At 37.5% G+C, this 27,137-nt stretch overlaps 2 protein-coding genes across 3 annotated transcripts in view; one reads left to right on the forward strand and one right to left on the reverse strand.

Moving 5' to 3' along the window:
* The window catches only part of ctnna1 (catenin (cadherin-associated protein), alpha 1), a 96,317-nt gene that overhangs the window by 37,161 nt on the left and 32,019 nt on the right, over nucleotides 1-27,137 (reverse strand). For both annotated transcript variants that reach the window (XM_062045672.1, XM_062045670.1), the window contains 4 exons: nucleotides 22,132-22,401; nucleotides 20,100-20,303; nucleotides 2,866-2,946; nucleotides 1,755-1,907 (listed from right to left, as the gene is read on the reverse strand). In XM_062045672.1, coding sequence (XP_061901656.1) covers nucleotides 1,755-1,907; nucleotides 2,866-2,946; nucleotides 20,100-20,303; nucleotides 22,132-22,401 — 708 coding nt within the window. The remainder of the gene's footprint in view (nucleotides 1-1,754; nucleotides 1,908-2,865; nucleotides 2,947-20,099; nucleotides 20,304-22,131; nucleotides 22,402-27,137) is intronic.
* lrrtm2 (leucine rich repeat transmembrane neuronal 2) lies at nucleotides 9,488-14,782 on the forward strand. The gene is made up of 2 exons (XM_062045669.1): nucleotides 9,488-10,222; nucleotides 10,975-14,782. Exons 1-2 carry the CDS (start codon nucleotides 10,219-10,221, stop codon nucleotides 12,615-12,617), a joined length of 1,647 nt encoding a protein of 548 aa, XP_061901653.1. The 5' UTR covers nucleotides 9,488-10,218; the 3' UTR covers nucleotides 12,618-14,782.

Here is a 27,137-nt window from a genome sequence, read left to right on the forward strand (position 1 = left end):
TAAATATTTTTGAAAAGATAGTGGCTTTGTTTAGATGGACTCTGATGAATGTGGGTCAGTCATAATGTTGCTTTTAAACAAATGTGTACAAACCAATGGAACATATGCCTTTGGGCCATTAACACGTGTGCTCATTATACAATACGAGTGGAATGGTGCAACGCTGATAGTGTTTTTGATCATAGACAATGTTTGGCGCATGATTTTCAATAATTAATTTTTATACACCTAACATACATTTTTATGGCGGTCTATTTTCGCTCTTAAATCCTCACTCTAAGCCAATCACAGTGAAGCTGGAGCCTATCCCTACAGAGAAACCTGTCTACACGGGGATGTTTTAAGTGGGAACAGCAAAGTATTGTTTTGATAGTTTTTGAGAATGGGCTCCAGAGTGGGAAAGTCTGATAATGCGACCTTGTCGTTATCGTGTGGACAAAAAAAACACTACTTTTTGATAATGATGACGTCCCTGTCAAGTCACATGATTGCAACAGCTGTTAAAACAACATATATGTTTCTGCTGCAGATGCTATTAGGACTAGGGATGTGAATCTTACAACTCACAATTTAATTTAATTCAGATTCTTGGGGTGACTGACAATTCCATTCAGAATTGATTCCTAATTCAAACAAATTCTCAAAATATATGATTTGTTTTGTAAATTATAATAAAACCTCATAGAACAAAGCCTCATTCATCCTTTATCAACTAAGTTGTGCAACAGAGACCAGTGCTTTAACCATTGTATGATTGATACCAGAGTGGTTAGATCAATATTTACAATTTTTGCAAAATCACATTTTTATCGTAATTACGAATGTTTACAATTTCAGATAATTCTCTGGAAACAGAAATACTTTGTAAAGGAGAATTAGATCGTTTGTAAAGGAGAAATAGATAGTTTTCGCTTTTGTTTAATTATTGTGCACTATTGACTTTATTTTGCTCAAACACTTGTATATAATTAAAGGGAAGAAGGAGCCAGTTTAAATATTGCTTTGATATTATTACAATGCTCTACTGTGTTTTTTTTCTGGTTATAATTATGGTTAAAACTTATAGGTAATACATGTCATCGGTATTAGTCGATGTCTCATGGATGCTTGGTATCGGAATCTGCAGCATAAACCCTGATTAGAACATTCCTATTTATAATCAGTTTTCTGATCCAGTCCTTTTGATTTTCAAATTAAATATTCAACATGTAACTCAAGTTATTTTAAACTGAACTGAACTGAATTTTCAATAAATGTATTTTGTTTATTTTTTTAAATTACAATACATACAAGTTATACTCAACAGAGGGGACAGCCGATGCAGCTTGACTCATGGTCATCCGCCCATGGGGAGACGTCCCATTTGAAATGTCAACGTTTGACGCTCAGACACAGGCATTCAAGGAATTGAGTGAAAGTACACTAATGAGGTCAACTAGTGCTGCCTCTGGCTTGTTGCTGCTCTTAAGTCATCACTTTGCAGTGTCTCGTCTTTTTGTGTTCTTAAGAAAGGTATGATTACTGAGAACTTGCTTCTAGAAGATTAAATACAAATTATTTCTTACATTTAGATTTTTTAGATAATTGATTACATGGTGTTGGTAAACAAGTAAAGGTAATGATATTTTGTAGCCAAGATAAGGGCCAGTTTTCTTGTCTTCCCTTATATAGGTAATTTGTTTCTTTAACTATATGTTACAACTGCTTAACAGTCTTAATTTAAAAAACATTGACTGTCAAATGTTGTACATTACCTCGATCAGCTTGTTGGCATGCTCACGGAACACCTGTGCATACTCCTTGACTTCCTTCTCATTGCCATTCTTTGCAGCTTCGATCAGAACCAGAAGGGGTACATTGGTTTCCAAGAATGAGTCGGAGACATGGTCCATTACAGCTTTACGTAGCTGTGGAATAAAAAATAAAAAAAATGGTAACATTTTCCAAGTGTGTATAGTATGCTTTGTATTTAACTTTTACACTAGGGATGTACTAGAAGAAAAATAAAGTTTGAAAACCACACAAGATTACATCTTTTTATAAAAATGTTTAAAAAAATGTTTTTTAAAAATACAATATATATATATATATATATATATATATATATATATATATATATATATATATATATATATATATATATATACACAGTGTTTCCCACACATTCATTTATTTGTGGCGGCCCGCCACGAAAGAATTACGTCCGCCACAAAAAGATTTTTCGGCTTTTTTTTTCTGTCCAGCTTCTCAGGCAAATCATATAGTTGATGTAGATGCCCATATAGGCTGTTCAGATTTACTTTACAAGAGAAAAGTGTAGGTTACTTCTCTTGTTGCCTTATTTGTATTTGACCACTACTGTTTTCTGTTTATTTGTTACTGACTGTGGCAGGACACCTCTGCCTCGGTTTCACTTTATGTTGCTGGTAAATAATATGGTTGTAGTAGTAGGCTAAAGTTAAATTATTTAGTATGCACTAATTAAAGGGGCAGAGCTTTAAGAGACATTTTAGCTTTTATATTTTATAAGATATATTTTTTGTAAGAACCACAATTAATAAATATATTTCAGTGAATAACTTAATTGTTCAAATCTGTATAAAAATATGTACATATAGTGTTGTAATTATATTGTAAAATGGATGGATGGACGTTTAAAACAAAAACTGTTATTATTAATTAGTAAGTATACATTTTTTTTTAGCCTTTTTAGAGAAAATCATATCATTGTAGTAAATTATGCAAATTAACTCGATGATGTCATGGTGATCATGCCCATAGCCACGCCCCCCCACCGCCACAGGTATCTTGGCATTTTATGGGAAACACTGTATATATATATATATATGTATATAAAAAAAACACCTGTCTGCGAAGGTCTCTTGTTTTCTTTGTCATCCTGTCAATGGCTGTGTTCAGAGCATCACTCCTGTCCTTTCTGCCGGCCTGAAAAGAAAATATGAGAATCATAGGCTGCATTGAAATGACTTTTGTTTTGCGAGATAATCCCACTCAAGAACAATAAGAACAACCACTAATTGATAAAACCCCTTAAGGACGATTATGTATTATACACTCAGGTATTGAACATGCTCCATAATCAAATCAGACGCACAACTTGGGATCCTGTCAGCATGCAGTAAGGAAGTTATGCGGAAAAATACCTCAAACTGACATCTTGGCAGTACTCGAGTACCCAACTCGTCCACATTATCAATAGCCTTCTGTCGCATGATGTGAAGAAAACCACTCTCTGGCACATGGTACAGGCAAAGAGTTCTACAACCATTACTATATAAAATTGTACATCCAGGACTATGCTTAGTTTTTAAGTCGTTTTAAGTCTACAGTCTTTAAATTATGTACAGAAACATTCCAACACTTTTGGCAGAAATTGCTAAGCAGTAGTCGTACTAACCACTGTTCCCCATAGAGCAGACATGTTCAGTCTCATTCTGCAAACTGCTCAAATGGAAGTTACACACACACACAAACACACAACACAGCAAGACAGAAGACAGAGGAAGAACATTAGTAAGGTTACAAGAAAATAAGATGGACACAAAAGGGCAACAAAGAACTAGTTAGGTTCCGTTCTTTTCACTTTATAATGTGAAAATCAGGTGCAACACAGCACCATGGACTTTCCCCTTCCCGATTGCCCTTTGCCCGTTGAGAAGAAGGGGGTTGTGTACACAGAGGCAAGGGAGCTCCCACAGCATTAATCCTCTGATTTTTTTTTTTACGGTTGGATGCAGTTCTGTGGTAGGCCTTGAGTCTGCTCTGCCGCTACTCTCGCAATCCTATTTCATTCATGCCTAGCCTATATTCAACTTCCAAATCAGAGGGTTCGAAAGCACTTCTTCAGGTGCTTATTATGGAGGCAGTTTCTCTATGGCATCTTTATGGTTCTCAAGTGACTCTCTATCCATCTCTAAAGACAGACTTAAAAACATCCCTTCTCCACAGAAACACTTCACTGCTGGATTACGGGGTAAAAAGTACGCTCCGTCAGTAAAAATCGCTTGTCTAAAAAAATGTCTTTATCCCTCAATGAAATGTGTAGCGCCGCATCTAGTCTTCTATTCTGCAGTGGCATCTTAGCGGGTGGTTATCACAGTCATTTTGAAGAGTGACAGTTACATGCTGGTCACCAGACAGGGAAAGCCACAGTAAGGGAGGTATTAAAATGCCAACACACACAAATGAAATCAAACTGACAAAAGGTTTGATGAGTACATAAGTTGTGTGTTGACATACAACTATTCATATATTTTTAGAGACAAATTCCTGAATGTTCTGAATTCCTGTTTTAATGTCGTACTGAGCAGATGACTCTGGTGTGGCGGACGTAGCTTGACTTCCCAAACCTGACATTCTTTAGACAGCAAACTAGTTTATCAACAACTTGGTTGCAGTCAGATAAACTAAATTTTTCCACACTTTGCGGGAAGACGTCCAATTTCACAAAATCCATCCATCTACTATCTATATCGCTTGTCCTCATTAGAGCTGCTGAAGTCTATCCCAGCTGACTTCGTGCGAAAGGCAGTACACTGTAGACTTATTGCAAGTCAGTAGGAGACCTAGTGTTTTAAAAAATCATAATGAAATTCTTAATGATTACGCTCATCTGTAGTGCTAATCGACAATTGTACAAAATGCTATAAAAATCTAGTTAAAGGGGATGTTGGCAACCTTATCTGTCTGCCTAGAGGACGCAAACTTTCAGAAGTGTTGAAAGCATTATATTCAACCCTCTTCCGGCTTTGTGCATGTAAAGTATGCCCAACGTAAAACACATGTGCATTGGTTGCATTGGTCAGCTAATCTAATGATAGCAGTTTTGTCAAAATGTAGCTACCAGCATTGGCTGTCATGTATTGCCCATCGTGACAAAAACATGACTGCAAATAGTTAGTAGCTTCGCCGGGACTGCTTTCGTCTATGTGCACGCGTTTTAGGTGTGCACGTGACAGCAGTAAAAGACAGCCTGAAAGACAGACTGTTTCCTTGGGCTACCAAGCAAGCAATTTTATTCAATAAAATTAGCAATTGTGAAAAATATAGATATTTAAATATATATATATATATTTATATATAGATATATGTTATGCTAAACCACTAATGGTACGGTATATAGGCTAACTAGTGGTGGTGGTAGGGCTGGGCGATATGGCCTTTTATTAATATCTCGATATTTTTAGGCCATGTCACGATACACAATAAATATCTCGATATTTTGCCTTAGCCTTGAATTAACACTTGATGCATATAATCACACCAGTATGATGATTCAATGTGTCTACATTAAAACATTCTTGTTCATACTGCATTAATATATGCAAATTTTAAACTTTCATGCAGAGAGGGAAATCACAACTAAGTAGGGGTGTAACGGTACACAAAAATGTCGGTTCGGTACGTACCTCGGTTTAGAGGTCACGGTTCGGTTCATTTTCGGTACGGTAAGAAAACAACAAAATATACATTTTTTGGTTATTTATTTACCAAATTTGTAAACAATGACATAACATACATATACACACAGGGTCCATTGCCAGGGTTAATGTGGTCAACATATATAAAATAAAAACTAAATAAGATAAGGCTCAGAATGGTTTCTTAACAAAACCTTTCTACATATAAAGTGCTTTTTATGATTGATTGAGACTTTTATTAGTAGATTGCACAGTACAGTACATGTTCCGTACAATTGACCAATAAATGGTAACACCCCAATAAGTTTTTCAACTTGTTTAAGTCGGGGTCCACGTTAATCAACATTAAACTGCCTCAAGTTGTTGCTCAGATGAAATAAAATGACAAAACTTTCTTCTTCATATAAAAAGTGCAACGTTAAACAGTTTCAAGTCAACTCAGCCTCAGATTAACCCTCCCCCCCCCCCCCCCCCCCCCCCCCCAGCGTGGCTAACTTGGCAGTAAGAGGATATATGGGCTCATTGTTCTTCCACCATAGAAGTGGGTCTAAATCTAGTTTTTAATGCAATATGGACTTATATCTGCTGCTATAAGAACATTTGTTATTGCTTTAGCCCTGCCTGACTCGCCGAGGACAAGCTGCTTGGAATGCGGTGGTGACGCTTCAAATGGGTTAGCGTGTGTTATGAGAGTAGCACATGTGTGTGTGTAGGCCCTTTAATATGTGACAGCATGTGAGGTGAGTGTGTGGGCGAGCGAGGTGAGGGAGCGGTAGCGTGAGTGCGGGAGTGGCTAGTGTTTTGTTGGATTGGCTGTGTGCAAGACTTTAATAAAGCCACGATTTTCAACTAATCGCCGGACTCGTCATTTACCCTGGAGTCTGGAGCTGTGGAGACTCACTGCCGGATAGAGTGAAGGGTGTTGCCCCCGAGAATACATCGGCCCTGGAGGAGTGTCTCCCATTGCGCTCCTCGACTACGGTCTACGGTCCGAAAGGTGCAAAACATGTTTGACGTGTTGTCAGAAGCAGCTGCTGAACAATGTCGGCAAACCTCCGTCCTCCATAGTTGTATCACGCAGCCAAAGTGTTCCCAAACGGGAGATCTTAACGAGGCAGGAGGGTCTTCCAGCTCTGGCTTTTACATGTTGTCTTAGCCCGGTCGCTGCTAGCATGTGTACTCGTTCGGTACACCTCCGAACCAAACCGAAACCCCGTACCGAAACGGTTCAATACAAATACACATACCGTTACACCCCTACAACTAAGTCAAATTACCAAAACTGTATTTATTAAACAGTTATCAAGCAGTGGCACATTCATGTAATTTCCAAAACAGAACGTGCAATATTGTCAGAGACATTTTAAAACAAGCTATTAGTGCACTTTTGTGCATGATGTCACTAAGATGACGTATCAAAACAACACTAAATTAAAGTGCACTTTTTGTACAGAACGCCCCTACAATAGTTTAAAACAACTAAAGTGCACTTTTGTGCATGATGTCACACAAGATATTTCAATTACTGTCAAGTAAAAATTAGCTGCAAATCAAATAGTGTATTTCCTTCGCTATGTGGTAGGTATCCTGTGGACGTTATCTCCTTCTGTTGACAATTTTTTTCATACGGTGTTGATGTGGAAATGGTGTTGATGTGCAGGTTGCTTCGGCATTTTGTTGGGTGAGGCACCGGCCGGAGATGTTGACATGTAGAGTTTCAAGCACTCCTCATTATCTAGCACGAGAAGCTAAAGCAAAAACTTACTTAGGACAGGAATACTAGAAGCTAAGGTAACTTTAGCACAGGAATCATGAGCTCAAAAACCAGAATGCCAACATAACTGTTGCAAATGCAAACAATGAAGCCACGACGAGTGTCTGGAAAAGGCAGGCTTATATAGAGTCTCTGATGAGCAACAGGTGCGCGTACAAGGCAGGTGAAAATCATAAGTAACCATGGTGACTAAAACAAACCCCCGAAGTGCACAAAACAACTAAGGAAGTCAAAACTAACAGAACATAACTAAACAAAACATGATCCGACCACATCATAATACATCACAGTTTCATATCATTTCACTTTACAGGAGTAGGAAGAAGTAAAGCGTATTTAATCCTACCCCTTTCCCACTTCATACAAATATATACATAATTTACTGACCTTTTTATAATAAAATATCTGTGAATTAGTATATACAACAGTTTTGTAATATGTCAATAATTAATTCAGTCATTATTAATATACTGAGATGAAGAATATCTTATTTTCAATAAGGTTGAAAGTATTTCTCATAATTCTTCTTTTTTGTACTTTGTAAGCAATATTCATTTGAACAACCTCTTAAACTGGATCATATCAGTACAATGTTTAACTTCTTTACATAATCCATTCCATCATTAAATTCCACATCATTTTAGCTGTTTGCAATTTCACCAAATCGAACTTTAATATTTTTGACTCAATAAATAAAGTGTTTGTATGTTCTCTATATCCAACATTATGTATCAGTCTAATTAATTTTTTTTGTAACACGGTTAACGAATGTAGCGCGCATTTGTAGTTATTTCCCCACATTTCTGCACAATAACTCAGATATGGTAATACTATAGTAGCGAGCAGTAGAGAATGTGAAGTGATTTGTTAAACCAAATATTGTGTTTTTTCCATATACCGGTACAACAATCTATCTGGACTCGATAAGAGAATCGATAAGGAATCGGTTCGATAAGAGGATTCGATAATAGGCTCGAACTCGATAATTTCTTATCAAACATCATCCCCAATAGTCATTTTCTATATCGCACAGAGACAAACCCGCGATATATTGACTATACTCGATATATCGCCAAGCCCTAGGTGGTGGTATATTTTTTTGGTTAAAGAACTGAATCAGAAAGTCTAACTTTGCATCCTTGGTCTAATGGCCAATCAAAAGTGGTTAGACTAGCAAACCGCAAATGTATTACTGTATGATAGCTGCAAAAAAATGTTTAATGGTGACGGTGTAAAATGGCTGAAGGAACTATTCCGGTGACAGGATAACGCCTGTCAACTTAGTTTAAAACCGGTGGACAACAATGAGGTTACAGCATGCGACAAAGGACGGTGTAAGCAAACATAGGCGTTATACACATAACCCCAAATATTTTTGAAAGTAGTTTATTCCATAATGCTGTAATGTGTGACAACTTTAGACAAAAATATGTTAATTGACAGTCTAAAAGTAACATGACTTCCTTAAGACATAATTTTAGCAGTTTTATGTATCGCAATTTTTGAAAAATTTGTTTTTACTTAAAATCGGGCAACCCTATTGTTGACATTCATGCTCTTGCCGTTATTTCAAGTGACGTAAAAATGATATATCGCAAAGCAGCAGCGTGTCTACACTTGCATTACCTGCAACCAGGATGTTAAAATTACAATATAAACAATAGATAATTATATCTTACATTAGACATTTTTTGTTTTACCATGATATATAAAACAATCAAACTATATATAAAACAAATCAATTTGTTGAACAGCATTTTAATTATTCGATGTCACATTGTGGTACTTGGGTTGTATATTTAGCAATGACTGGCACATGTTCTGGTCTTCTACTAATTATAGTTGTACACCTCATGCCAATGCTTAAACATTACAGCACTGTAATTCAAATATGTAAATTATGAATAAAAACTTGACATTCTACTGCTATAATGTACTTCAGTAGTGACATGGAATAAGAAAATCCTTGCTCACCCATCGTTGGTTTTTGTAGTTGAACGACTATATTTAGCATCAATGTATTTTTTTTTTATAGGTAGCAGACGTTTGTATACTATGGATCAAGACTTGCGATGAGGCATTACTTAGATTTACAGCTGTGGTTAATTTCAATACCAGGCTACTGCAACACGTTCAGGATATCAATATTCTGATCGTGACAAGCCAGTGGGAGGAAAGGGGGATGGAATAGGGAGTTAGAGGAGGACTGGAGGTACACAAGCGGTGTGGTGTGTATGAGGCAGAGTGCAACTGACTGAGCAAGAGAGAGCAAGAAAGAGGGAGAGAACGAGAGGGTGTTTGTGTGAGTGGGAGAGAAAAAGAGAGAGAGAAACAGTAGTGATGGTCGACGCCAGGCTGCCACCACTCTGTAGCAGTGAGTGGCTGCAACAAAAAGCACAGAATAACATCTCTGGCTCCCTGCTCGCCTTTTTCTCTCTCTCCCTGTGCGTCTCCGCAAGCAGATGAGAGCTCTGCTTACAGCTCTGCGGAGGCTATGCTGGGACTTAACCGGCATCAGAAGCAGAATCTTTGGATGCCATCAACAAGTTAGGGTTGGAAAACTATAGCCATGAAAGAGAAAACCATTGGATCTTCAAAGTAAGTGATTGGGTTGACATCTTTGCAGTGGAAAGAAAAGGGTAACGAAAGGAGGAAAAAGAGGAAGGAGGAGGAGGAAAACCATCGGAATCACTGTGACTGCACCTGATCAAGTTGGAAATTATATACGTTATACGTCAAGGATTTTTTTAGAAAAAGGAGACAATTCAAATCTATTCTGGATTTCATGGGACAGACAATGTAAACAAGAAAAACATCTTGGGACATGGAATTTTATATTTTGTTTCATTTGCGTGGGCTCACAATTGCTTCATTTCAAAAGCGACTGGTGTATTTCGGGCTTTTTCGAAGGGTTTTTTTCCCTTTGGATTTTTCTTCCATGTGGTTGCTCAAAAAGTCTGTGGAGAAGGACAGTTGAATGCAGCTTCCGATGTGCACAAAAGAATGGGTAAGTTCGCCTCTTTATATGGCAGGTCTGGATATGAATAGGCAAGACAAGTAGGAGTCAGTGAAGCAAATAACCGAAAGCTCTTTAGCCCAATCTACTGCAGCATGCCTCATTTTTCCTTCTTCACTAACACAGACTGTACTTGCTTGACAATTTATTGGTACGAACAAATGACCATCGTAATTGACATGTTATCCAATGACATCACAAAGATTATTCCTACATGAAGCAATTATTTCATGTTTACAGAAAGTGACATTGTATAAAGATTCATTTGAAACAAGGAGGAATTAATTAAATGGCTCTGTTTTCTGGTACTGGATTCCTTGTTTCAACAGAGCTAGGTGTTCCTTATGTTCTGAACACCTCATCTATTCTAATAGGTTTGGAACAAATATTTAAAATGTATTCCCACACAGCAACCTTCCCAACAAAATAAAGTAAAAATAAACATAATCTGCATGATGAAAGAACTTATAGCTGAGTGAGGGTTTGTATATTACTACATATGATATCTAAGGTATCCCTAAAAATAATAAAAGGTACAACATGAAATGCACATGTTGAATCTCTGTTGTGGAAATAACATACCTAATGTGCAGAGTGAAATATAAATTCATGAAAGAGAGTTCCAAAAGAAGTTATAATATAAATTAATTAAACATAATTCAGAGTAATGCAGCTCAATTATTGGCTTTAGATTGGATTCGCTTTCTCCCTATGTTCATTTTCTTATCTTTAAATCCACTCAGGTTTTCATTCAAGGTGGCCATTGGTGGGACCTGCACCAGCGGCTCTTTGTCTGTATTTGATCAGCATGCTCCTTGTGTGCCTGCTGCCTTCTGCATCATGCACAACCTGCCCTCAAAAATGCCGCTGTGAGGACCTGCAGTTCTACTGCGACACCCAGGGACTTCAGGCACCCCCAGATGGTGTAGACAAAGGGGCTCTGGGGCTTTCACTACGGCACAACAGCATCACTGAGCTCAGCCCTGATCAATTCTATGGATTCAGTCAGCTCACCTGGTTACATCTAGACCACAACCAGATCACCACAGTTCAAGAAGATGCCTTTCAGGGGCTCTACAAGCTGAAGGACCTCAATCTGAGCTCTAATCGAATCACCAAGTTGCCCAATACAACCTTCATCCACCTCATCAATCTACAGATTTTGGACCTGTCCTTCAATCAGATGACTGCTTTGGAACCAGAACTGTTTCATGGATTAAGAAAGCTCCAAATACTCCACCTGCGCTCCAATTTACTTCGTACCACACCTGTGCGAGCGTTCTGGGACTGCCGCAGCCTGGAATATCTTGGTCTGAGCAGCAACCGTCTACGGAGTCTAGCTCGAAATGGCTTTGCTGGGCTCATTAAACTAAAAGAGCTCCACTTGGAGCACAATCAGTTGACAAAGATCAACTTGGCGCATTTCCCACGCCTCGTTGGCCTCCAATTTCTGTATCTACAGTGGAATAAAATCAACAACATAACATGTGGGATGGAGTGGACCTGGGCGACTTTAGACAAGCTGGACCTAACCGGAAATGAGATTCGTGTTTTGACACCTGACATATTTCAAACGCTGCCAAATCTAAAAATTTTGCTGTTGGATAACAACAAATTAAGCAGTCTGGATGCCCAAGTGATGGATATGTGGCAGTCTCTAAGTACTATTGGGTTGTCTAGCAACCTCTGGGAATGTACCAAAAGGATTTGCTCTCTAGCCACTTGGCTGAGCACCTTCAAGGGAAGGTGGGAACATTCCATTCTCTGCCATAGCCCTGAATACGCCCAAGGTGAGGAAATACTTGATGCTGTGTATGGATTCCAACTTTGTCATAATTTCTCAGCACCAGTTGTGCAGACAATTAGTACAACCACAGACGCTACTACAGCTGCAGAGATGACAAGCTCCTTGTTTGGAATAATGCAGCCAACCCCTACACAGGACTTTGCAGAGGATTTTGGGAGCTTTACCACAGCCACAACCACAACAACCACAATACAAACACCTATTATTTCTCAAGCAACCACTACTGCAATGGAAGAGGCAGCAGTAACAGATGACTTTTCCATAATGGACAACACTATTATGACTCATAGGGTTATCATGGGAACTATGGCTCTTCTGTTTTCATTTTTTTTCATCATTTTTGTTGTATATATCTCACGAAAGTGCTGCCCTCCAACCTTGCGCCGGATACGCCACTGTAACGCTATTCAAAACCGCCGGCAGATGAGGACCCAGCAGCGGCAGCCTATGGCAGATCTAGCTACACAGGTGCCCTATAATGAGTATGAGCCGAGTCACGAAGAAGGAGCACTTGTGATCATCAATGGCTACGGGCAGTGCAAGTGTCAGCAACTGCCTTATAAAGAGTGTGAAGTATGAACTCGTATTTATTTTTAGGGCATATGGTTTGCCATGTGACATGATACAGGGTTTGCTTTTTGGATTATTTTTTCCAGTTAATGTAAACAAAAACATACGGTAATTTCTACTTTCTGGGATTTGTGAAAACATGAAAAATGCTTATTGCTCCAATGACAGAGTGGACATGGCAGTACCTGGAGTGTGTGGGGGTGTAGAGATAGCCATAAATTTATTTTTCTATGAATGGAAGTTTGTTCGTACAAGGCAGGGGCAATCATTTTAAACAAAAAAAAAAAAAAAGTGTTAACTGTGAGATCTGTTTTCACATCGTCTCAAAATTCTTCAGCACAGAGCAAATATTTAGCCTAATGACCCTGAGCTACATTATGTGGAGAAACATTATGACTTTCTTTTGAAGGTATTAAAAATCCCTTCTTACCTACACATGGGCACTGCAAACATGTCGGCATTCACTCATTTGGAACCACAAATTGACTAACATGTAATGTTTGGAAATATAAGTGAATTTATTCACTTCCAAGAAAGGCAGACCTTGTTTTGTCAGATTATAAAATTGTTTTTCCTGAGGAATTAATTAATTTAACAGGCATGAACCCATCTGTAAAAGTTTTTGTTTGTAGTCACGCTGATGTCCACTTCTAATTACTAGTCAGTATTCTTTTCTTAACAAAAATGATCTACATAAATGTTGAATACATGTACAATTCAAGGGAAGTAACCAACCACACCTCATGCCAGACATACTGTATATTAATGCAAAAGCATTTTCAAAAGATTAGCCTCTGACATTTTTCTTGCTTGCTGTTGTACAGGTGGGTGGTAAAGGTAACAAGGAAAGGGTAATGTATAGTGCAAAAGCCAGATTGGGGACCATTTCATTCTGAAAATAAAACATTTCCCGGTACTCCAGGCTTTTTACTTCTTACACACTAATCAGGACTGACAGCCAAGATTGAACCAATTAAGGCAAGGCAAAATAATCAAATATTCTGTCACCCACACCAGTGATCTGGCAACAGTTTGCTTGTTCAGACACTGAAATATAGTGCTATTACAGTCACCCTCTGTATCACAGTTTTTCTTTAGACATGAGATTTTTTTCCAGGCTAACAAAAAATAACACTATGACAGTTGTGTCAACCTACATTGCGGTCAATACTGAGAAAACAAATTGAGATCAAGTGATAAGCAAACAGCAAGCTTGGATTTGGATACATTTGTATGCAGGAGGGAGAAGATGTGCATTAGCATCAGACTAAAGCTGCTGCTGCAGCTCCGCACTTCTTTGTGCTCAGTTTGAGGGTGGGGGGCAGGGTTAAGGAGAGCACGATTGAGAGGAAAGACAACTAAGAAGCAATGTATTTGTTTATCATAACTAATGTGCATAATTCTGGTTATTTCAAGTAAATTGGACAAAAAATACAGAGTGACAACATATTTGATTTGCTTTTAAAACTCTATTTTCACTACTTTAAGAAGTAAACTAATGTTTAAATTTATGGAGAATTAGGGAATACATCTCAGTTCATAAAGTCAGGACTAATAACAGTCCAGTGTTCTAATACACTAAACTCAATCTAAGTCACACTAGAGACTGACAGGAGGCATCATTTGTGGCTTTGTGCCTGTCAAATTTGGGTTTGGTCGTTCCAAATAAATGTTTGTGTCAGCATATGGTCATGATAAGCCTACACAAGTCTTGAGTGTTTTTTATACACAAAAAATGGGTTAATTTCTTATTTGACTTAAAATGAGAAAAAATGCACTGCTCATACACTGATTTCCAAAGTTAAACTGGTCTGCTGTGTCTCTACTTTGGTTTACCTTCAGCTTCGCAATGTTATTACAAAAGCCCTTTTAACCTGTCTTGCATGTTTAAACGTCAAAATTTAGTTAACTGCTTTGTCATCCAGGAGACAGAAAGACATTTTTGATACAGCAAAAGAGGGGATTGATTATATGGCATTCCAACAAAGTTTTTGATCAATTATTTGACATCTCACTGTTAAACTATGGTTGTAACAAGTGACTGAAAAGCCACAACATTTGTAGAAATATGCATCCCTTTGCACTTTGGCTCTTTGTAAAATGTTTCTGTTTCCTCTTGTCATCCTCTAGCTCTGGTCCCTATCTTGCCTAAAAAATAAAAGGAAAAACAAGAAAACAGATCCCTTCCTCTCTTATGCAGCATTTTGTGCAAAATTAGTGGGGGGGGGGGGGGGGGGGTTGTATTGTAAATGTACAATTTCATATCTGTATAGTTGATTAGATGTGCCATCATGATATAAAATACTACTCAAAACAGAATATTTTATATTAAAATGGTTACAATTACAGGGTGTTTTGATGGACTGAAAGATGTAGCTGTAAACTGTATCACGATAGTGTTGACATCGGTCGATATCAATAATTTGATATATGTTATGACCTATTGTAAATAATGACTAAGGGAGAAATTTAATAAACATCCATCCATTTTCTACCGCTTATCCCTTTCGGGTTCGCAGGGGGTGCTGGAGCCTATCTCAGCTACAATCGGGCGGAAGGCAGGGTACACCCTGGACAAGTCGCCACCTCATCGCAAGGCCAACACAGATAGACATAATTTTTTTAATTTAAAATGTAACCTTCCTCTGATTATAATCCCCACAGCTATCAAGGCAGAAAGGAAAGGTAAAAAACCCCACTAAAAAAACACAAAAACAATCAATGTAAACAAAAATTATTTTTAAAATCACATTGAAAATTCTTAAAATGAAGCTTTAAAATTAAGGAATTCATAAGAAATGCTGAATACATCTCAGTGTAACAAAATAGTGCAAAGTGTGAAAATGTAAAAAATAGAGAAACCTGAGAAGAACTATTTTCTTCAGGTTTAAATGACCAAGTATTCAAGAGAACACAAACATATCAAAAGGTAAGTACAACTTGAATAACATTTTTCAAATCTCTGTACTAAATCACTACTGATGGAATTAAGAAACGTGGCACAGTATATGGAAAGAAGCATTGAATTAGTACAGAAACTACAGGAATCAACAGATAGTAAATTATCGTGTCTGTGGGGGCAACGTTCTTCTGTACCAAATTCCTTCACAAATGCTTTTTCCTGGAGGTGCCATTTGTACCGAAGCACGACACAGATGCCCAGTGAGAATGGGCCCCATGTCTCTCACATAATCCACTCTTTGGATAAACTTGCAAATAATAATCTGTATTTTTTGTTACTCTGATTCTCTGAATAATTTTAAAGTGCAATATTGTTTAGCATATGTCCATAAAAAAATTGCTGGAATATGCAAAAAGTGTCAGATAGACTGAAGGGAAACATAGTGCACATGGACAAAGGTCTGCAGGGAATGATCTGTAACCATTTGATCTGATTACATAAGGCATTAGATAGGGAGGGTGCTGCTGCCAGAGATAGTGGTTCATCCAAGTGCCAGCAGGAATGCCTCCCTGATCTCCACTGTAAAGTTTCCCCTCTGGAGTACAGAGAAGCTACAGTTAAGGAGTGTATACTGGTCACCTCTTGGAAGCTGAGCCAGGCAAAATAAGTAAGTATGAGGGAAAATTTACTTTGGCTTTTACCTTGGGATTTTGTTTACTAATGGCTGTAATTTTTTATATCGAGAATTGACTGAAAGTAACACATTTGGAAAAATGAACGTCCAACGATGAACAACTGATTCCAAAAAATGCAATATTTTATTCAATGATTCTAAGAACTTTAGTGGTCCATAAGTGTTAATTGAACTCCTGCAATCAAAAACATTTTGCACCATATACGAAATGTCTTGAGATTCAGCTCCCTATGTAAAAAAACACCAACATGTAAAGTGTTCATATGACAACCAACCTTTTTTTAAGTGATCTGAAAGTTCAGGTACACAAAATGTTTTGTTGTACCGTATTTTTCGGACTATAAGTCGCTCCAGAGTATAAGTCGCATCGGCTGAAAATGCATAATAAAGAAGGAACATTTTGGGGGAAATGTATTTGATAAAACCCAACACCAAGAATAGACATTTGAAAGGCAATTTAAAATAAATAAAGAATAGTGAACAACAGGCTCAATAAGTGAACGTTATATGACGCATAAATAACCAACTGAGAACGGGCCTGGTATGTTAACGTAACATATAATGGTAAGAGTCATTCAAATAACTATAACATATAGAACATGCTATACATTTACCAAACAATCTGTCACTCCTAATCGCTAAATCCGATGAAATCTTATACGTCTAGTCTCTTACGTGAATGAGCTAAATAATATTATTTGATATTTTACGGTAATGTGTTAATAATTTCACACATAAGTTGCTCCTGAGTATAAAAAAAACTGTGACTTATAGTCCGAAAAATACGGTACTCAAATATATGTTGCTGTACTTACAGTGAAACTCAAAAAAATGTAATGTTGTGAAATGGTATGTTGATACCAGCAAGTAAATTTACAAGGTGAAACTAATATGAAATAGGCTCATAACATGCCACTGAGGATATTTCAAGACCTCTTCTCATATAATTTGGATGATTATCGCTTACAGCTCATGAAAACCTCAAATGGAAAATTTCAGAAAAAAACTGTAAACCACAATAATCAAAAGTATAACAAATAAAAACTTGACATATTTCACTTTGTACAGTATGTAATGAATGTATATCACATAATAGTTTCACATTTGAAGTTGAATTGCTGAAATAAATGTACTTTTACACAATATTCACATATTTTGAGTTTCACCTGCAATCCAGATCAGGATCATCCCCAAAATCAAAATGTTCTTCATCCCATTACTGACATTTCCTGAACAATTAATCAAAATCTGTCCATACGTCTTTGAGCTATGTTGCTAGCTAGGTAGCTAACTAACTAAACAAAACCCAGCAAATACACAGCATCCTGGCTTTGTTGGCTGGCGGATTGATATTCTTTCCATAATCTATTCGGACTTAAGGGATAATGTAAAGATTTTGCACAGGCAAACTAAGAACTATAAAGGGTTTGCACTATTTTGGTACTAAATCAATTGAAGGTAAGTTTGCAGGCTGTAACAAGCAACCACACTGCAACTTTGAACAAGTAGAACAAAAACGACAAACCAAAAGCGAATGAACTGCTTAGCAGATAAGAGGCAGAGTGTTAAAGCAACTGAGACGAAGAAAGGGGGTCAAATTGCAAAGATCAGATTTGCCTTTTAAAAGTGATCGGCAAATGACATTTCTGCAGCTTAATATATAAACCAAAACATAACTTAAAAAAAACCTACATACACGGAGAGCTAGAGATGCATTATTAATAAAAAGTGACAAACATTTACACTCAACACATGCTATGCCAAACTGTCATGAAAATATGCAACAATTGAGGTCATACTATGTGGCATGCCAGGGCAACAATGCCTCTCACCACTTGTGGGTGAGTTAGTCACATTGCATAACCATCATTAACAATGTACACCATTGCATGGAAGCATCTTGTGAATCCAATCAATGCGCCTGCACCCACGCAAAAAGTGTGACAACTAAACACTTAACGTGCTTTAATATTGTGGTCAGAACACTGAAAATGTGTTGTTTTACCATAATTCCAGCACATTTGCTTTTGAAGAGGTAAGTAAGATATTTTAGCATTTTGTCCCTATGGTATATTTCCACAGCAGATTGGAAGTGCAGATGGCAAAAAGATGATGGGAAACAATGAAAAACAATGCTTTGGCTTCAATAAACACGCTGATGCAGTCAGACCGATTTAGGGAACAAGTGTTATAAATACATTTTACCAGACCTTCAGGATTGTGTGATGTTGTGCAAATTCAACCAATCCCTGTGAATTATGGGCAGTGTCACAACTCTGTTTAATCCTTGCAATTTCTCCATTTTGGCAAATTTGGCAACAGTCAGAATCAAATATGTCCCTGCATTGTCCACTAAGGTTTGTCAAAAGTATCGTAAGTATTGTATTTTAAAACGTATTCGGATAAAATACACATTTGTACAAGTATTGATATTATACACCTCAATCCCCCAATCACCAAAAGTACCCAACACGGCCAACGCGGTGCTTTACTCTCCTTTAGCAGCAGCAGGCAGGTATGCACGCTCAGTACTACGTGACGCAAGCAGTAAAAAAATAACTAGAAAAGCACTCCGATCGTAGACCCCTGATTACCACCAAATTCTAATCACTTGTGCCTCATCCAATTTCTACCAAACTGAAGCAAAACATACTGTATGAACTTGTAAATTGCTCCTTGTTTTACTGGGAAATCCATGTGAACACAGACAGAACAAAGAGTGTAAGAGTGCTGGTCTCTGGATTACAAAAGTTAAGACACATCAAGCAAATTGAAAAGTGCGAAACAAGATGCCACTGGAAACCCAAGCGCAGAAAGAGATGAACCCCAATATTAATAAACTAGGAATGGGTGTTTGACTTTAAATCTCCTTGATCTACATTTTAAAAAATTAGGACTTTAGTGGTGGGATGAGATTATCTCTCAAAATTAAAATGTTGCAATATTTTTTTAATAGAAACATATCCGTGTGGCCGTGCGCGAGGGATCGGAAACACACATTGTGTGTTTTGCCAACACAACAGAGAGCTAGCAAACAAAGCTATCCTTGGTGTTCTCCGTGGAAGCAGCACAGCATCTTGCCCGCTCACCCTTTCATTTGAATTCCACAGCAAACATGCTGCGCCGTGTGTATGTCCAAGCAGGCTTAACTGTCATGGAGGTCAAGTTGCGACAGAAAAGCACCCCTGACACATTGGATTGCTTCCCACAGCAGCAAGACACCACTGCAGCAGCCTAGAGATAAGACTAAACATCCAAATCATTGATACACTTGACAGCTGCGATATCAGAGATGCAGAAGACCAAGCAAAACGCCTAAAACAGCCTTTCCAATTTTGTCTTTTTAGATTTTAATGTGTTTACAACTTCCAAGTGTACCTGCATTATTGGTGATACAACCAAATAAAAACATGTTTCCTTCCCAGCCATATACCTTGTTATAGTACCGTAGTTGCCATTTCAATTGTCCTAACACTACCACACTAAATGGCACCCCTGCTTAAAATGAATGTTAAAATCTCGTTTTGTCTCGTTCTTGTAAACCCAAAATCGTGTATCGTCTCATGAGATGAGTGTATCATCACACCCCTGTAAGATTTATATTCTTGACTACTTGTTAAACAAAAACTGTGGATAAGGCTTTTAATTGTCATGCTAAAACACTATATAAACAAAAAATGTGGTGGTTAATGTAAGAATTAATTTACTTTTAACAGTGATTAGATTTGTAATTGGAGTATGCAACCATTTCTTTAAAACATTAGAACAGGAAAAGTGTAGTATGTCATAAAATGGTGCACCCGCTCTTTGAAAGTTACTTGTACCCATGCAAACAGTGGAATGATATGTTCTGGAGCCCAGTAGTGCTTGCAAGAGAAAGAAAGAAGACACTCACATTGCCCATGTACTCAGACAGCAGATCCTGAAGAGCCTGGCGCACCGAATTGCATTCAGCCACAATTCGCTCCCTGCGGTCATCACGTGTGCATGAAGAGTCGGCCATGAGGGCAGCACCACTGATGATGCTCTCAAGACGTTCCTCCAAGGATGGACGGAAGCGCTCCTCACTAAACGCCAGAGGGTCCACAATGATTTGTTTCTGCCGGGGAAGATCAGGAGGAGATTAAAAATGTTATAAAAAAAACAGTTATCAGAGTGCACTTGAATACATTTTTTCAGAATTGATGTTTATTATGCACAGCCACATCCATCTATTCTGACCTCTGGTTCTGCGTCATGTTGCCATGGCAACAAGCACGAGAGACACAAACAAGGGGCGAAAAAAAGAGTAAGATATAAATGGGCGTGAAGTGCTGTAGATAGGAGCACAGACTAATTTTGCCTCGCACTTGAGGCCTGGTTTCATTTCACCTTTCACATGCCACCACTGATAAATGGCATCAACCTGAACTTGTACATGCCAGGCAGGCATCAGTCCATTTCTGTATACAAACACAATACGCCGTTACAATGCAATAAACATTAAATGTTAAAAGGCAGGAACTACATTTATAAAAATCAGTGTCACTACTTCACAAGTGTGGACAGATCTATTCCAACTACGTAAAACGGCTACTCAAATAAAACTGCTGTATGTCACGCATTCAAATCTTTGGGGTACGCACATGCGCGGGAAAAAAAACAACAACGCCACGGAGCAAGGAAGATGTTTGTAATGATTTATTGTCTTACTCACCTGCTTAAACTGTGTGCGGTGACCATTGCATCCTTTTTTTTAATGCTTCGTAAAAAAGATCTCTCTTCTAAATCATCACCATCAGTGTGTGAATGTGTGTGTGTGAATGGGTGAATGTGGAAAATTGTGTCAAAGCGCTTTGAGTTCCTTAAAAAAAAAAGGTAGAAAAGCGCTATACAAGTACGACCCATTTACCATTTACCATAAATGTGCGCGTGTAAATGAAAACCGATCAAAGCCAACATTTAATTTGGACTGTGTGAAAGTGTTTAACAAAGTTTACAAGTTTAACTTCTAACTGTGACAAATATAGACATTTATTTATTAAATATGTTCTGTAAAACCTGGTAACATAAGCTAGCCGGTAGTGTTCTTGTTATATTTTTTTCATATAAAAAACGTAACTTTAAACAAGATTTTTCTTGTATATTATTGTTTTTACCTTTTTGGTGAGGCACACATTTCCAAGATAACTCGTAGGGATGAGATTCCTTTACTTGTGAAAGTGTATATTTTTTAGATCGCACAAAGAATAAGTTTACTTAACAGTTTAACAGTGATGTTTTACATTAAACCAAATGGCACATATGTACTGTATAAAGATGATAATAGACCAACTTTTGGTAGAGTCGAGGTACATAGGAGTGTATTTTATAATAGGAATCTGAAAACTGAACTAACTTCTTGAACATTAACAGTGATTACAGTTGTGGACATGTGAGTTATGAGTGCAACACGGCTTTCCAATAAACACCTCTGCAATGCCATAAGTAATTAAGCAGTTTGTCATATTATAGCTATGGGTATGTAAGCGACAAGCAAGCAGTTTAGATCAATCAAGAAGGTAAACAAATGTCCCAGTGGGAGCGCCTCAGCAAGTTGCTGAATAACTCAACATAATCACCACATGCAAAATAAAATGACTAAAAAAACCAGTAAAATTAATTAATTTTAAAATGCAATGATTATACAATAATTATCAGAACAACCTACTTTAAAAATACTGTGTAATTAATATAATGCCTGAGAATCGGTTGCAATTATCACCCCACACAACATTGTGATGATGTGTTATCCTGCTGTTTTAAGATTTAGTTTCATGCCAATATTTTGATTATTTACAATCTTAGCTTTGTACTATTGGTACTTTTGGAAAAAAAAGTTGTTGTTAAAAACAACACTGATGAACACAAGCAGATAAGGCTGTCAATCTGCAACCATTTATACTTACATCAAAATTGTTGAGGGCATATGCCAGTTCTCCGCCTCCCGGCGGCTGATTGAGTGCAGAGTCTTCAGTGGTTGTGGCCTGAGCAGCATTAGAGATGCCAGAAACGGCATGTTGCAGTTGCTTGTATATCAGGTCACGGTTAGCCTTGTAGGCGGCCACATCAGGGTGCTGGAGGCAGGCACGGGATGCCGTGTACAACATGGGAACGTTCTTCTGTAGAACGCCGCGAGCTGCAGCCATTTGGTCCTTGTGGTGGGAATCTTTTAGCTCCTTGATAGGTGCATAAAAAGTACAATTAAAGGCTGTGTGGGCGAATTAGTTAAAATATTCAGTGCTTATTATTGGTGATGCACTTCATACTGAATTCAAAAACAGTACTGTTGTGTCCTTACATTATGTGTGACATAGTTTGTTCTGGACGACCTAGTTTTTGTATGTCCCCTGCGGTAAAAACGCACTCATAATCAGGCCATTATAATACGCCCTTAAAATGCAATGTATTGCTATTGAGACTTAAGCCCCATGGTCAAGTGATAACAATCACTGGCATCGTTAAATGGAGCATCATGGAAATCAGAACAATTTCCAATATATTAAAATGCAGTTGACCATACAAGAACAAAAATTTTGTATAATAAGCATCTCATTTTAAATTGCGTCAACACATTGTATCAAGTTCACCAAGGTGTACTTTTTGGTTGTCACAGTCAGTATTTTTTCCATGCACTACATTAGTCTAACACTTTAGTTTCTTTTATTTTCACACCTATATGTGAAGTCCCAGTTTCCCTGCTCTCTACTGTAATACCATTGCCTTTTGTACCCTCAGGGGTTATTGTGGTAATTTCAGCTTGTTTAGCTATGTGGAAATGTAAGTAGAAAAAGAGAATTAAAGGGGTCATATTAGGACTGGGCGATATGGCAAAAAAAGTTCACGATTACTTTTTTCATATCAGCCGATCTCGATAAATATCAAAAACTTTTTTTAAAAATTATTATTAAAGCAGATTGTCCCGTGTTGTATTATAGCGAGTACCGCATCCTTACTGTTTACTACTGCAGTACCTTGTAACAAACATTTCCACCATGTTTGATGGAGGTAATATATGCTAACAGCTGACAACTGTAATTTTTTCCATCTGTATAATTGTGGTTACTAGAGGTGTAACGGTACAGGTAACCCACACTACGGTTCAAACCCGGTTTTAGGGCCACGGTTTTGCTTATTTTTCGGTACGTTTTGTGGGGGTAAAGGGAACGGGTTTTTTTTTTCTTCTCAAAGTTTTTTTTTTTTTTGATTGTCACTACACACATTCTGCAGTAAACAAAGTATCAGTGGTGTAGTGAATAAAATAAGACTTATTTCAAATTAACATTTACAAAACACTTTCAAATAATAAATTATTTGTATTCTTGAATTACTTGTATCCATCAGTGCTTCTCACCAGTGCTTTTTTAAAACTGAAATTCTGTATTTTATATTGAATGAAAATAAATTAAAGTGCAGTTTGAATTTGAATTACCGGTACTGTAAAATAATGTGAACCAACACTTAAAACAAATGTAATGATTATTTCAGGAACAAAATGTTTTTCTATCAACAAACAAAAGTCTGCGGAGGTTTTTTTGTACATTTTCTATCAGATTGGAATCTTTGCAGACACAATCAAAAAGTCTGATTGGAAAATATTTATGCCTTTTCTGACTAAATTAGTGGGTGTGTTGATTCTCCCAGTCGGCACCAATACAATCACATAAACGTTTTTCTGAGTGCCTGCAAGTCCGCATTCAGGGCAGGATTACTGGTGAGCTGCAGCAGAAGTAACTGCAACTAAAGTAAAGACTGTCACTATAGTCGCTGCTCCTTTTAAATGTTGCGTTTCAACGTCTATGCTAGTGTTAGTCATATTTCTTTATTTTGTTCTTTTGGGCTGCACTTCCAGCTGTTTGAGGCGGAAGAGATACAACGCTGATTAAACATTCATTACGTCGTGATGGGGCCGACTTTCACAACGGTAGAACGGGATGGTCGCACACACACCGAACAAACATTTTCACAAAAACACACGCAAACATACACAAGCACACACACACATTCACAGACACACAAAGGATTAAGGACAACAAAGGTGGATTGTTCCCTGAATTATAACAAGCATTGTTGCTTCCCTACTGCTTACTACTGTGATAATTTCTAACAGAAATTTCCGCCATGTTTGATCGAGGAAATATGCCAACAACTGATCACCGTGATCAAACTCAAATTAATCGCGATCAACGATCACGATCACGATCAGCCCTAGCCCAGTCCTAGGTCATATTATGCAAAAACAACTTTCCTTACTTATTGGCACCTGATTTTGTGTATATGGGATCCCCGTAACTCCTGAAAATTGAAATCCAAACCATGGAGGCATAGCGGAGATATTTCTAAAAACATTTTGCCTCTTTTGACAAGATTACATCAGAGGATATCTCAAAATATGGTAAGGCTATGCTCAAGTCTGCCATTTTTATTTAGTTGTAGTCCAAAGTTGTAGGCAACAAGTTCTTTATTTTTCTCTACCCTCTTGTTGTGGGGGCAGACTGTCTGCAGAGGTTTTTAATACAAATTCTCTGCTGTTGTCATTTATAAAAAGTAGCGTATAGTTCTAACTTATCTGTCAGTATACTGCTAAAAACTACTGAAGGAGTGGAGACGCAGTCGAAGAGGGCTTGGCCTGGAGGAGGGCTTCAACGGGTAAATAAGACCACCCACAAAACGGCGCATTCTGAAGACAGTCCAAATGCGGCTTAAAGATGGTCTGTAAAACAACATATATGCAACAATTTGCCCAAAGCACCGCCATTACATGTTATGTAGAACACGAGAAGTGTTTGAAATGTAGAAAAAAATCATATTATGACTGACCCCTTTTAAGAGAAATGTAGATTTTTATTACCAGACGGTAAATACATTTTGTTACGTTTATGCCATATTTCGGGGTTAATAGTAACTTAAGTAAGGAATTGTTTACTTTCATGTTAAGCGGAGAGCAAGAATGCGCAATATGGATATGATATAAATATTTAAATTTGGCCGATGATAGATCTTTTAATACTATCATTATATCGTTCGTAATATTGCATATTGACACACACACACACTCTTACATACACATTGGGGCTGCAACAACTAATGAATTAAATCGATAAAAATCGATTATAAAAATAGTTGCCGATTAATTTAGTCATCGATTCGTTGGATCTATGCTATGCGCATGAGCATTTTTTTTAATTTTTTTTTTAATAAACCTTTATTTACAAACCGCAACATGTACAAACAGCTGAGAAACAATAATCAAAACTATGGTGCCAGTATGCTTTTTTTCCCAATAAAATACTGGAAAAGATAGAAATGTAGTTTGTCTCTTTTTTACGATTATCAATCGATTAATCAAAGTAATAATCGACAGATTAATCGATTATCAAATTAATCGTTAGTTGCAGCCCTAATACACATATATACATACATACAGTATATCAATATATATATACATACATATACACATGCATGCATACATACATACATACAGTACATATCGATATACAAACATACATACATATCAATATATATATATATATATATATATATACATACACACACACACACATGTATATATACATACATATACAAATATATATATGTATACATACATATACACACACGCACCTCGATCAAACATGGTGGAAATGTCTGTTAGAAGATACCGCACTGGTAAACAGTAGGGACGCAGTGGTGCTCAGTATAATCCTGCACACATCAATCGACTTGTAAAATTGTTGCACAGCAGCTAAATTAACACTTAGCGTCCAACAATCTCTGTGAACCATTTCAGTCCGGTTTCAGGACAAATGACTCTACAGAGACAGCCCTCGCAAAAATGACTAATGATCTATTGCCATCTATGGATGCTGATGCGTCATCCATAGGGATGATACTCGAAACCGGTTTTCCCGGTTGTTTGATAAGAAAAGAACCGAGTCCTCGGACTCGAATCCCTTTTTGAGAACCGGTACCCGTTATCGAGACCACTATAGTAAAGGAAAAGAGTTGATTCTTTATTCGAATCCCGTCCTGACCAGAAATGCTCCGTAGGGACATCACAATAAATGACGTCACGTAGCTCAGTCATTAGGCGCAGATAGCGAAAGCAGGAAAACAATGGACGGGAAAAAGCGCTCCAAGGTGTAATAAAGTTAAAAACAAAAGCTATAATCCATCAAATAACTTTACTGAGAGATTTTAGCAGGGTAAAACACATGACGAATAACTTTACTGAGAGATTTTAGCAGGGTAAAACACATGACGAACACTTTTACGACCAACCGGAAACATAGCAACGCACCTCCTTTACGGCAGCTGTCGCAACGTTCTTAAAACAACCGCAGCACATACATATATATACAACATATCTCCCTTTTTTAACTTTTGTTTTTCTTTCCTTGTAAACAAAACAAAATCACACTGTTGATGTGTTGTCTGTCTAATTATAAATAATGCAGACGAGGCGTGTTGGCTGAGTTCTTGACGTTTACTTTCACAGCGTGGCAACATGCAACACTTTTCGGGGCTACCGCGCATGCTCGTAACTCCCGTTGCATGCTGGGTAGTGTAGTTGTTATATTCTCTAGCTCATAACATTGTTCCCCCATAAAGAAATAATGTTAACTCAATAAAGTGTATTTCTTTTTTTAGCTTTAACTTTTCATTTATTAGCATTGTAACCACATTTGCAAAGAACTTTTCTCTTCATAGAATGTTCTTTCAATAAAGAAATAAAGTGCAAAAATGTCAAAGCATCATAACAAACAGTTATGTCAAATAGCAGCAGAAGTGCACTTTTTGGAGAGCTGTATTATTTTCAGTTTTGTGCCCAAGGGACTGATTTTATTTAACACTATATTATTATTTATACACCTATAGTGATCACAGAGACAGGTTGTTTTTGTGTTACTGTATATAT

This window comes from Entelurus aequoreus, linkage group LG04, assembly GCF_033978785.1.
Source record: "Entelurus aequoreus isolate RoL-2023_Sb linkage group LG04, RoL_Eaeq_v1.1, whole genome shotgun sequence".
Taxonomy (NCBI): Eukaryota; Metazoa; Chordata; class Actinopteri; order Syngnathiformes; family Syngnathidae; genus Entelurus; species Entelurus aequoreus.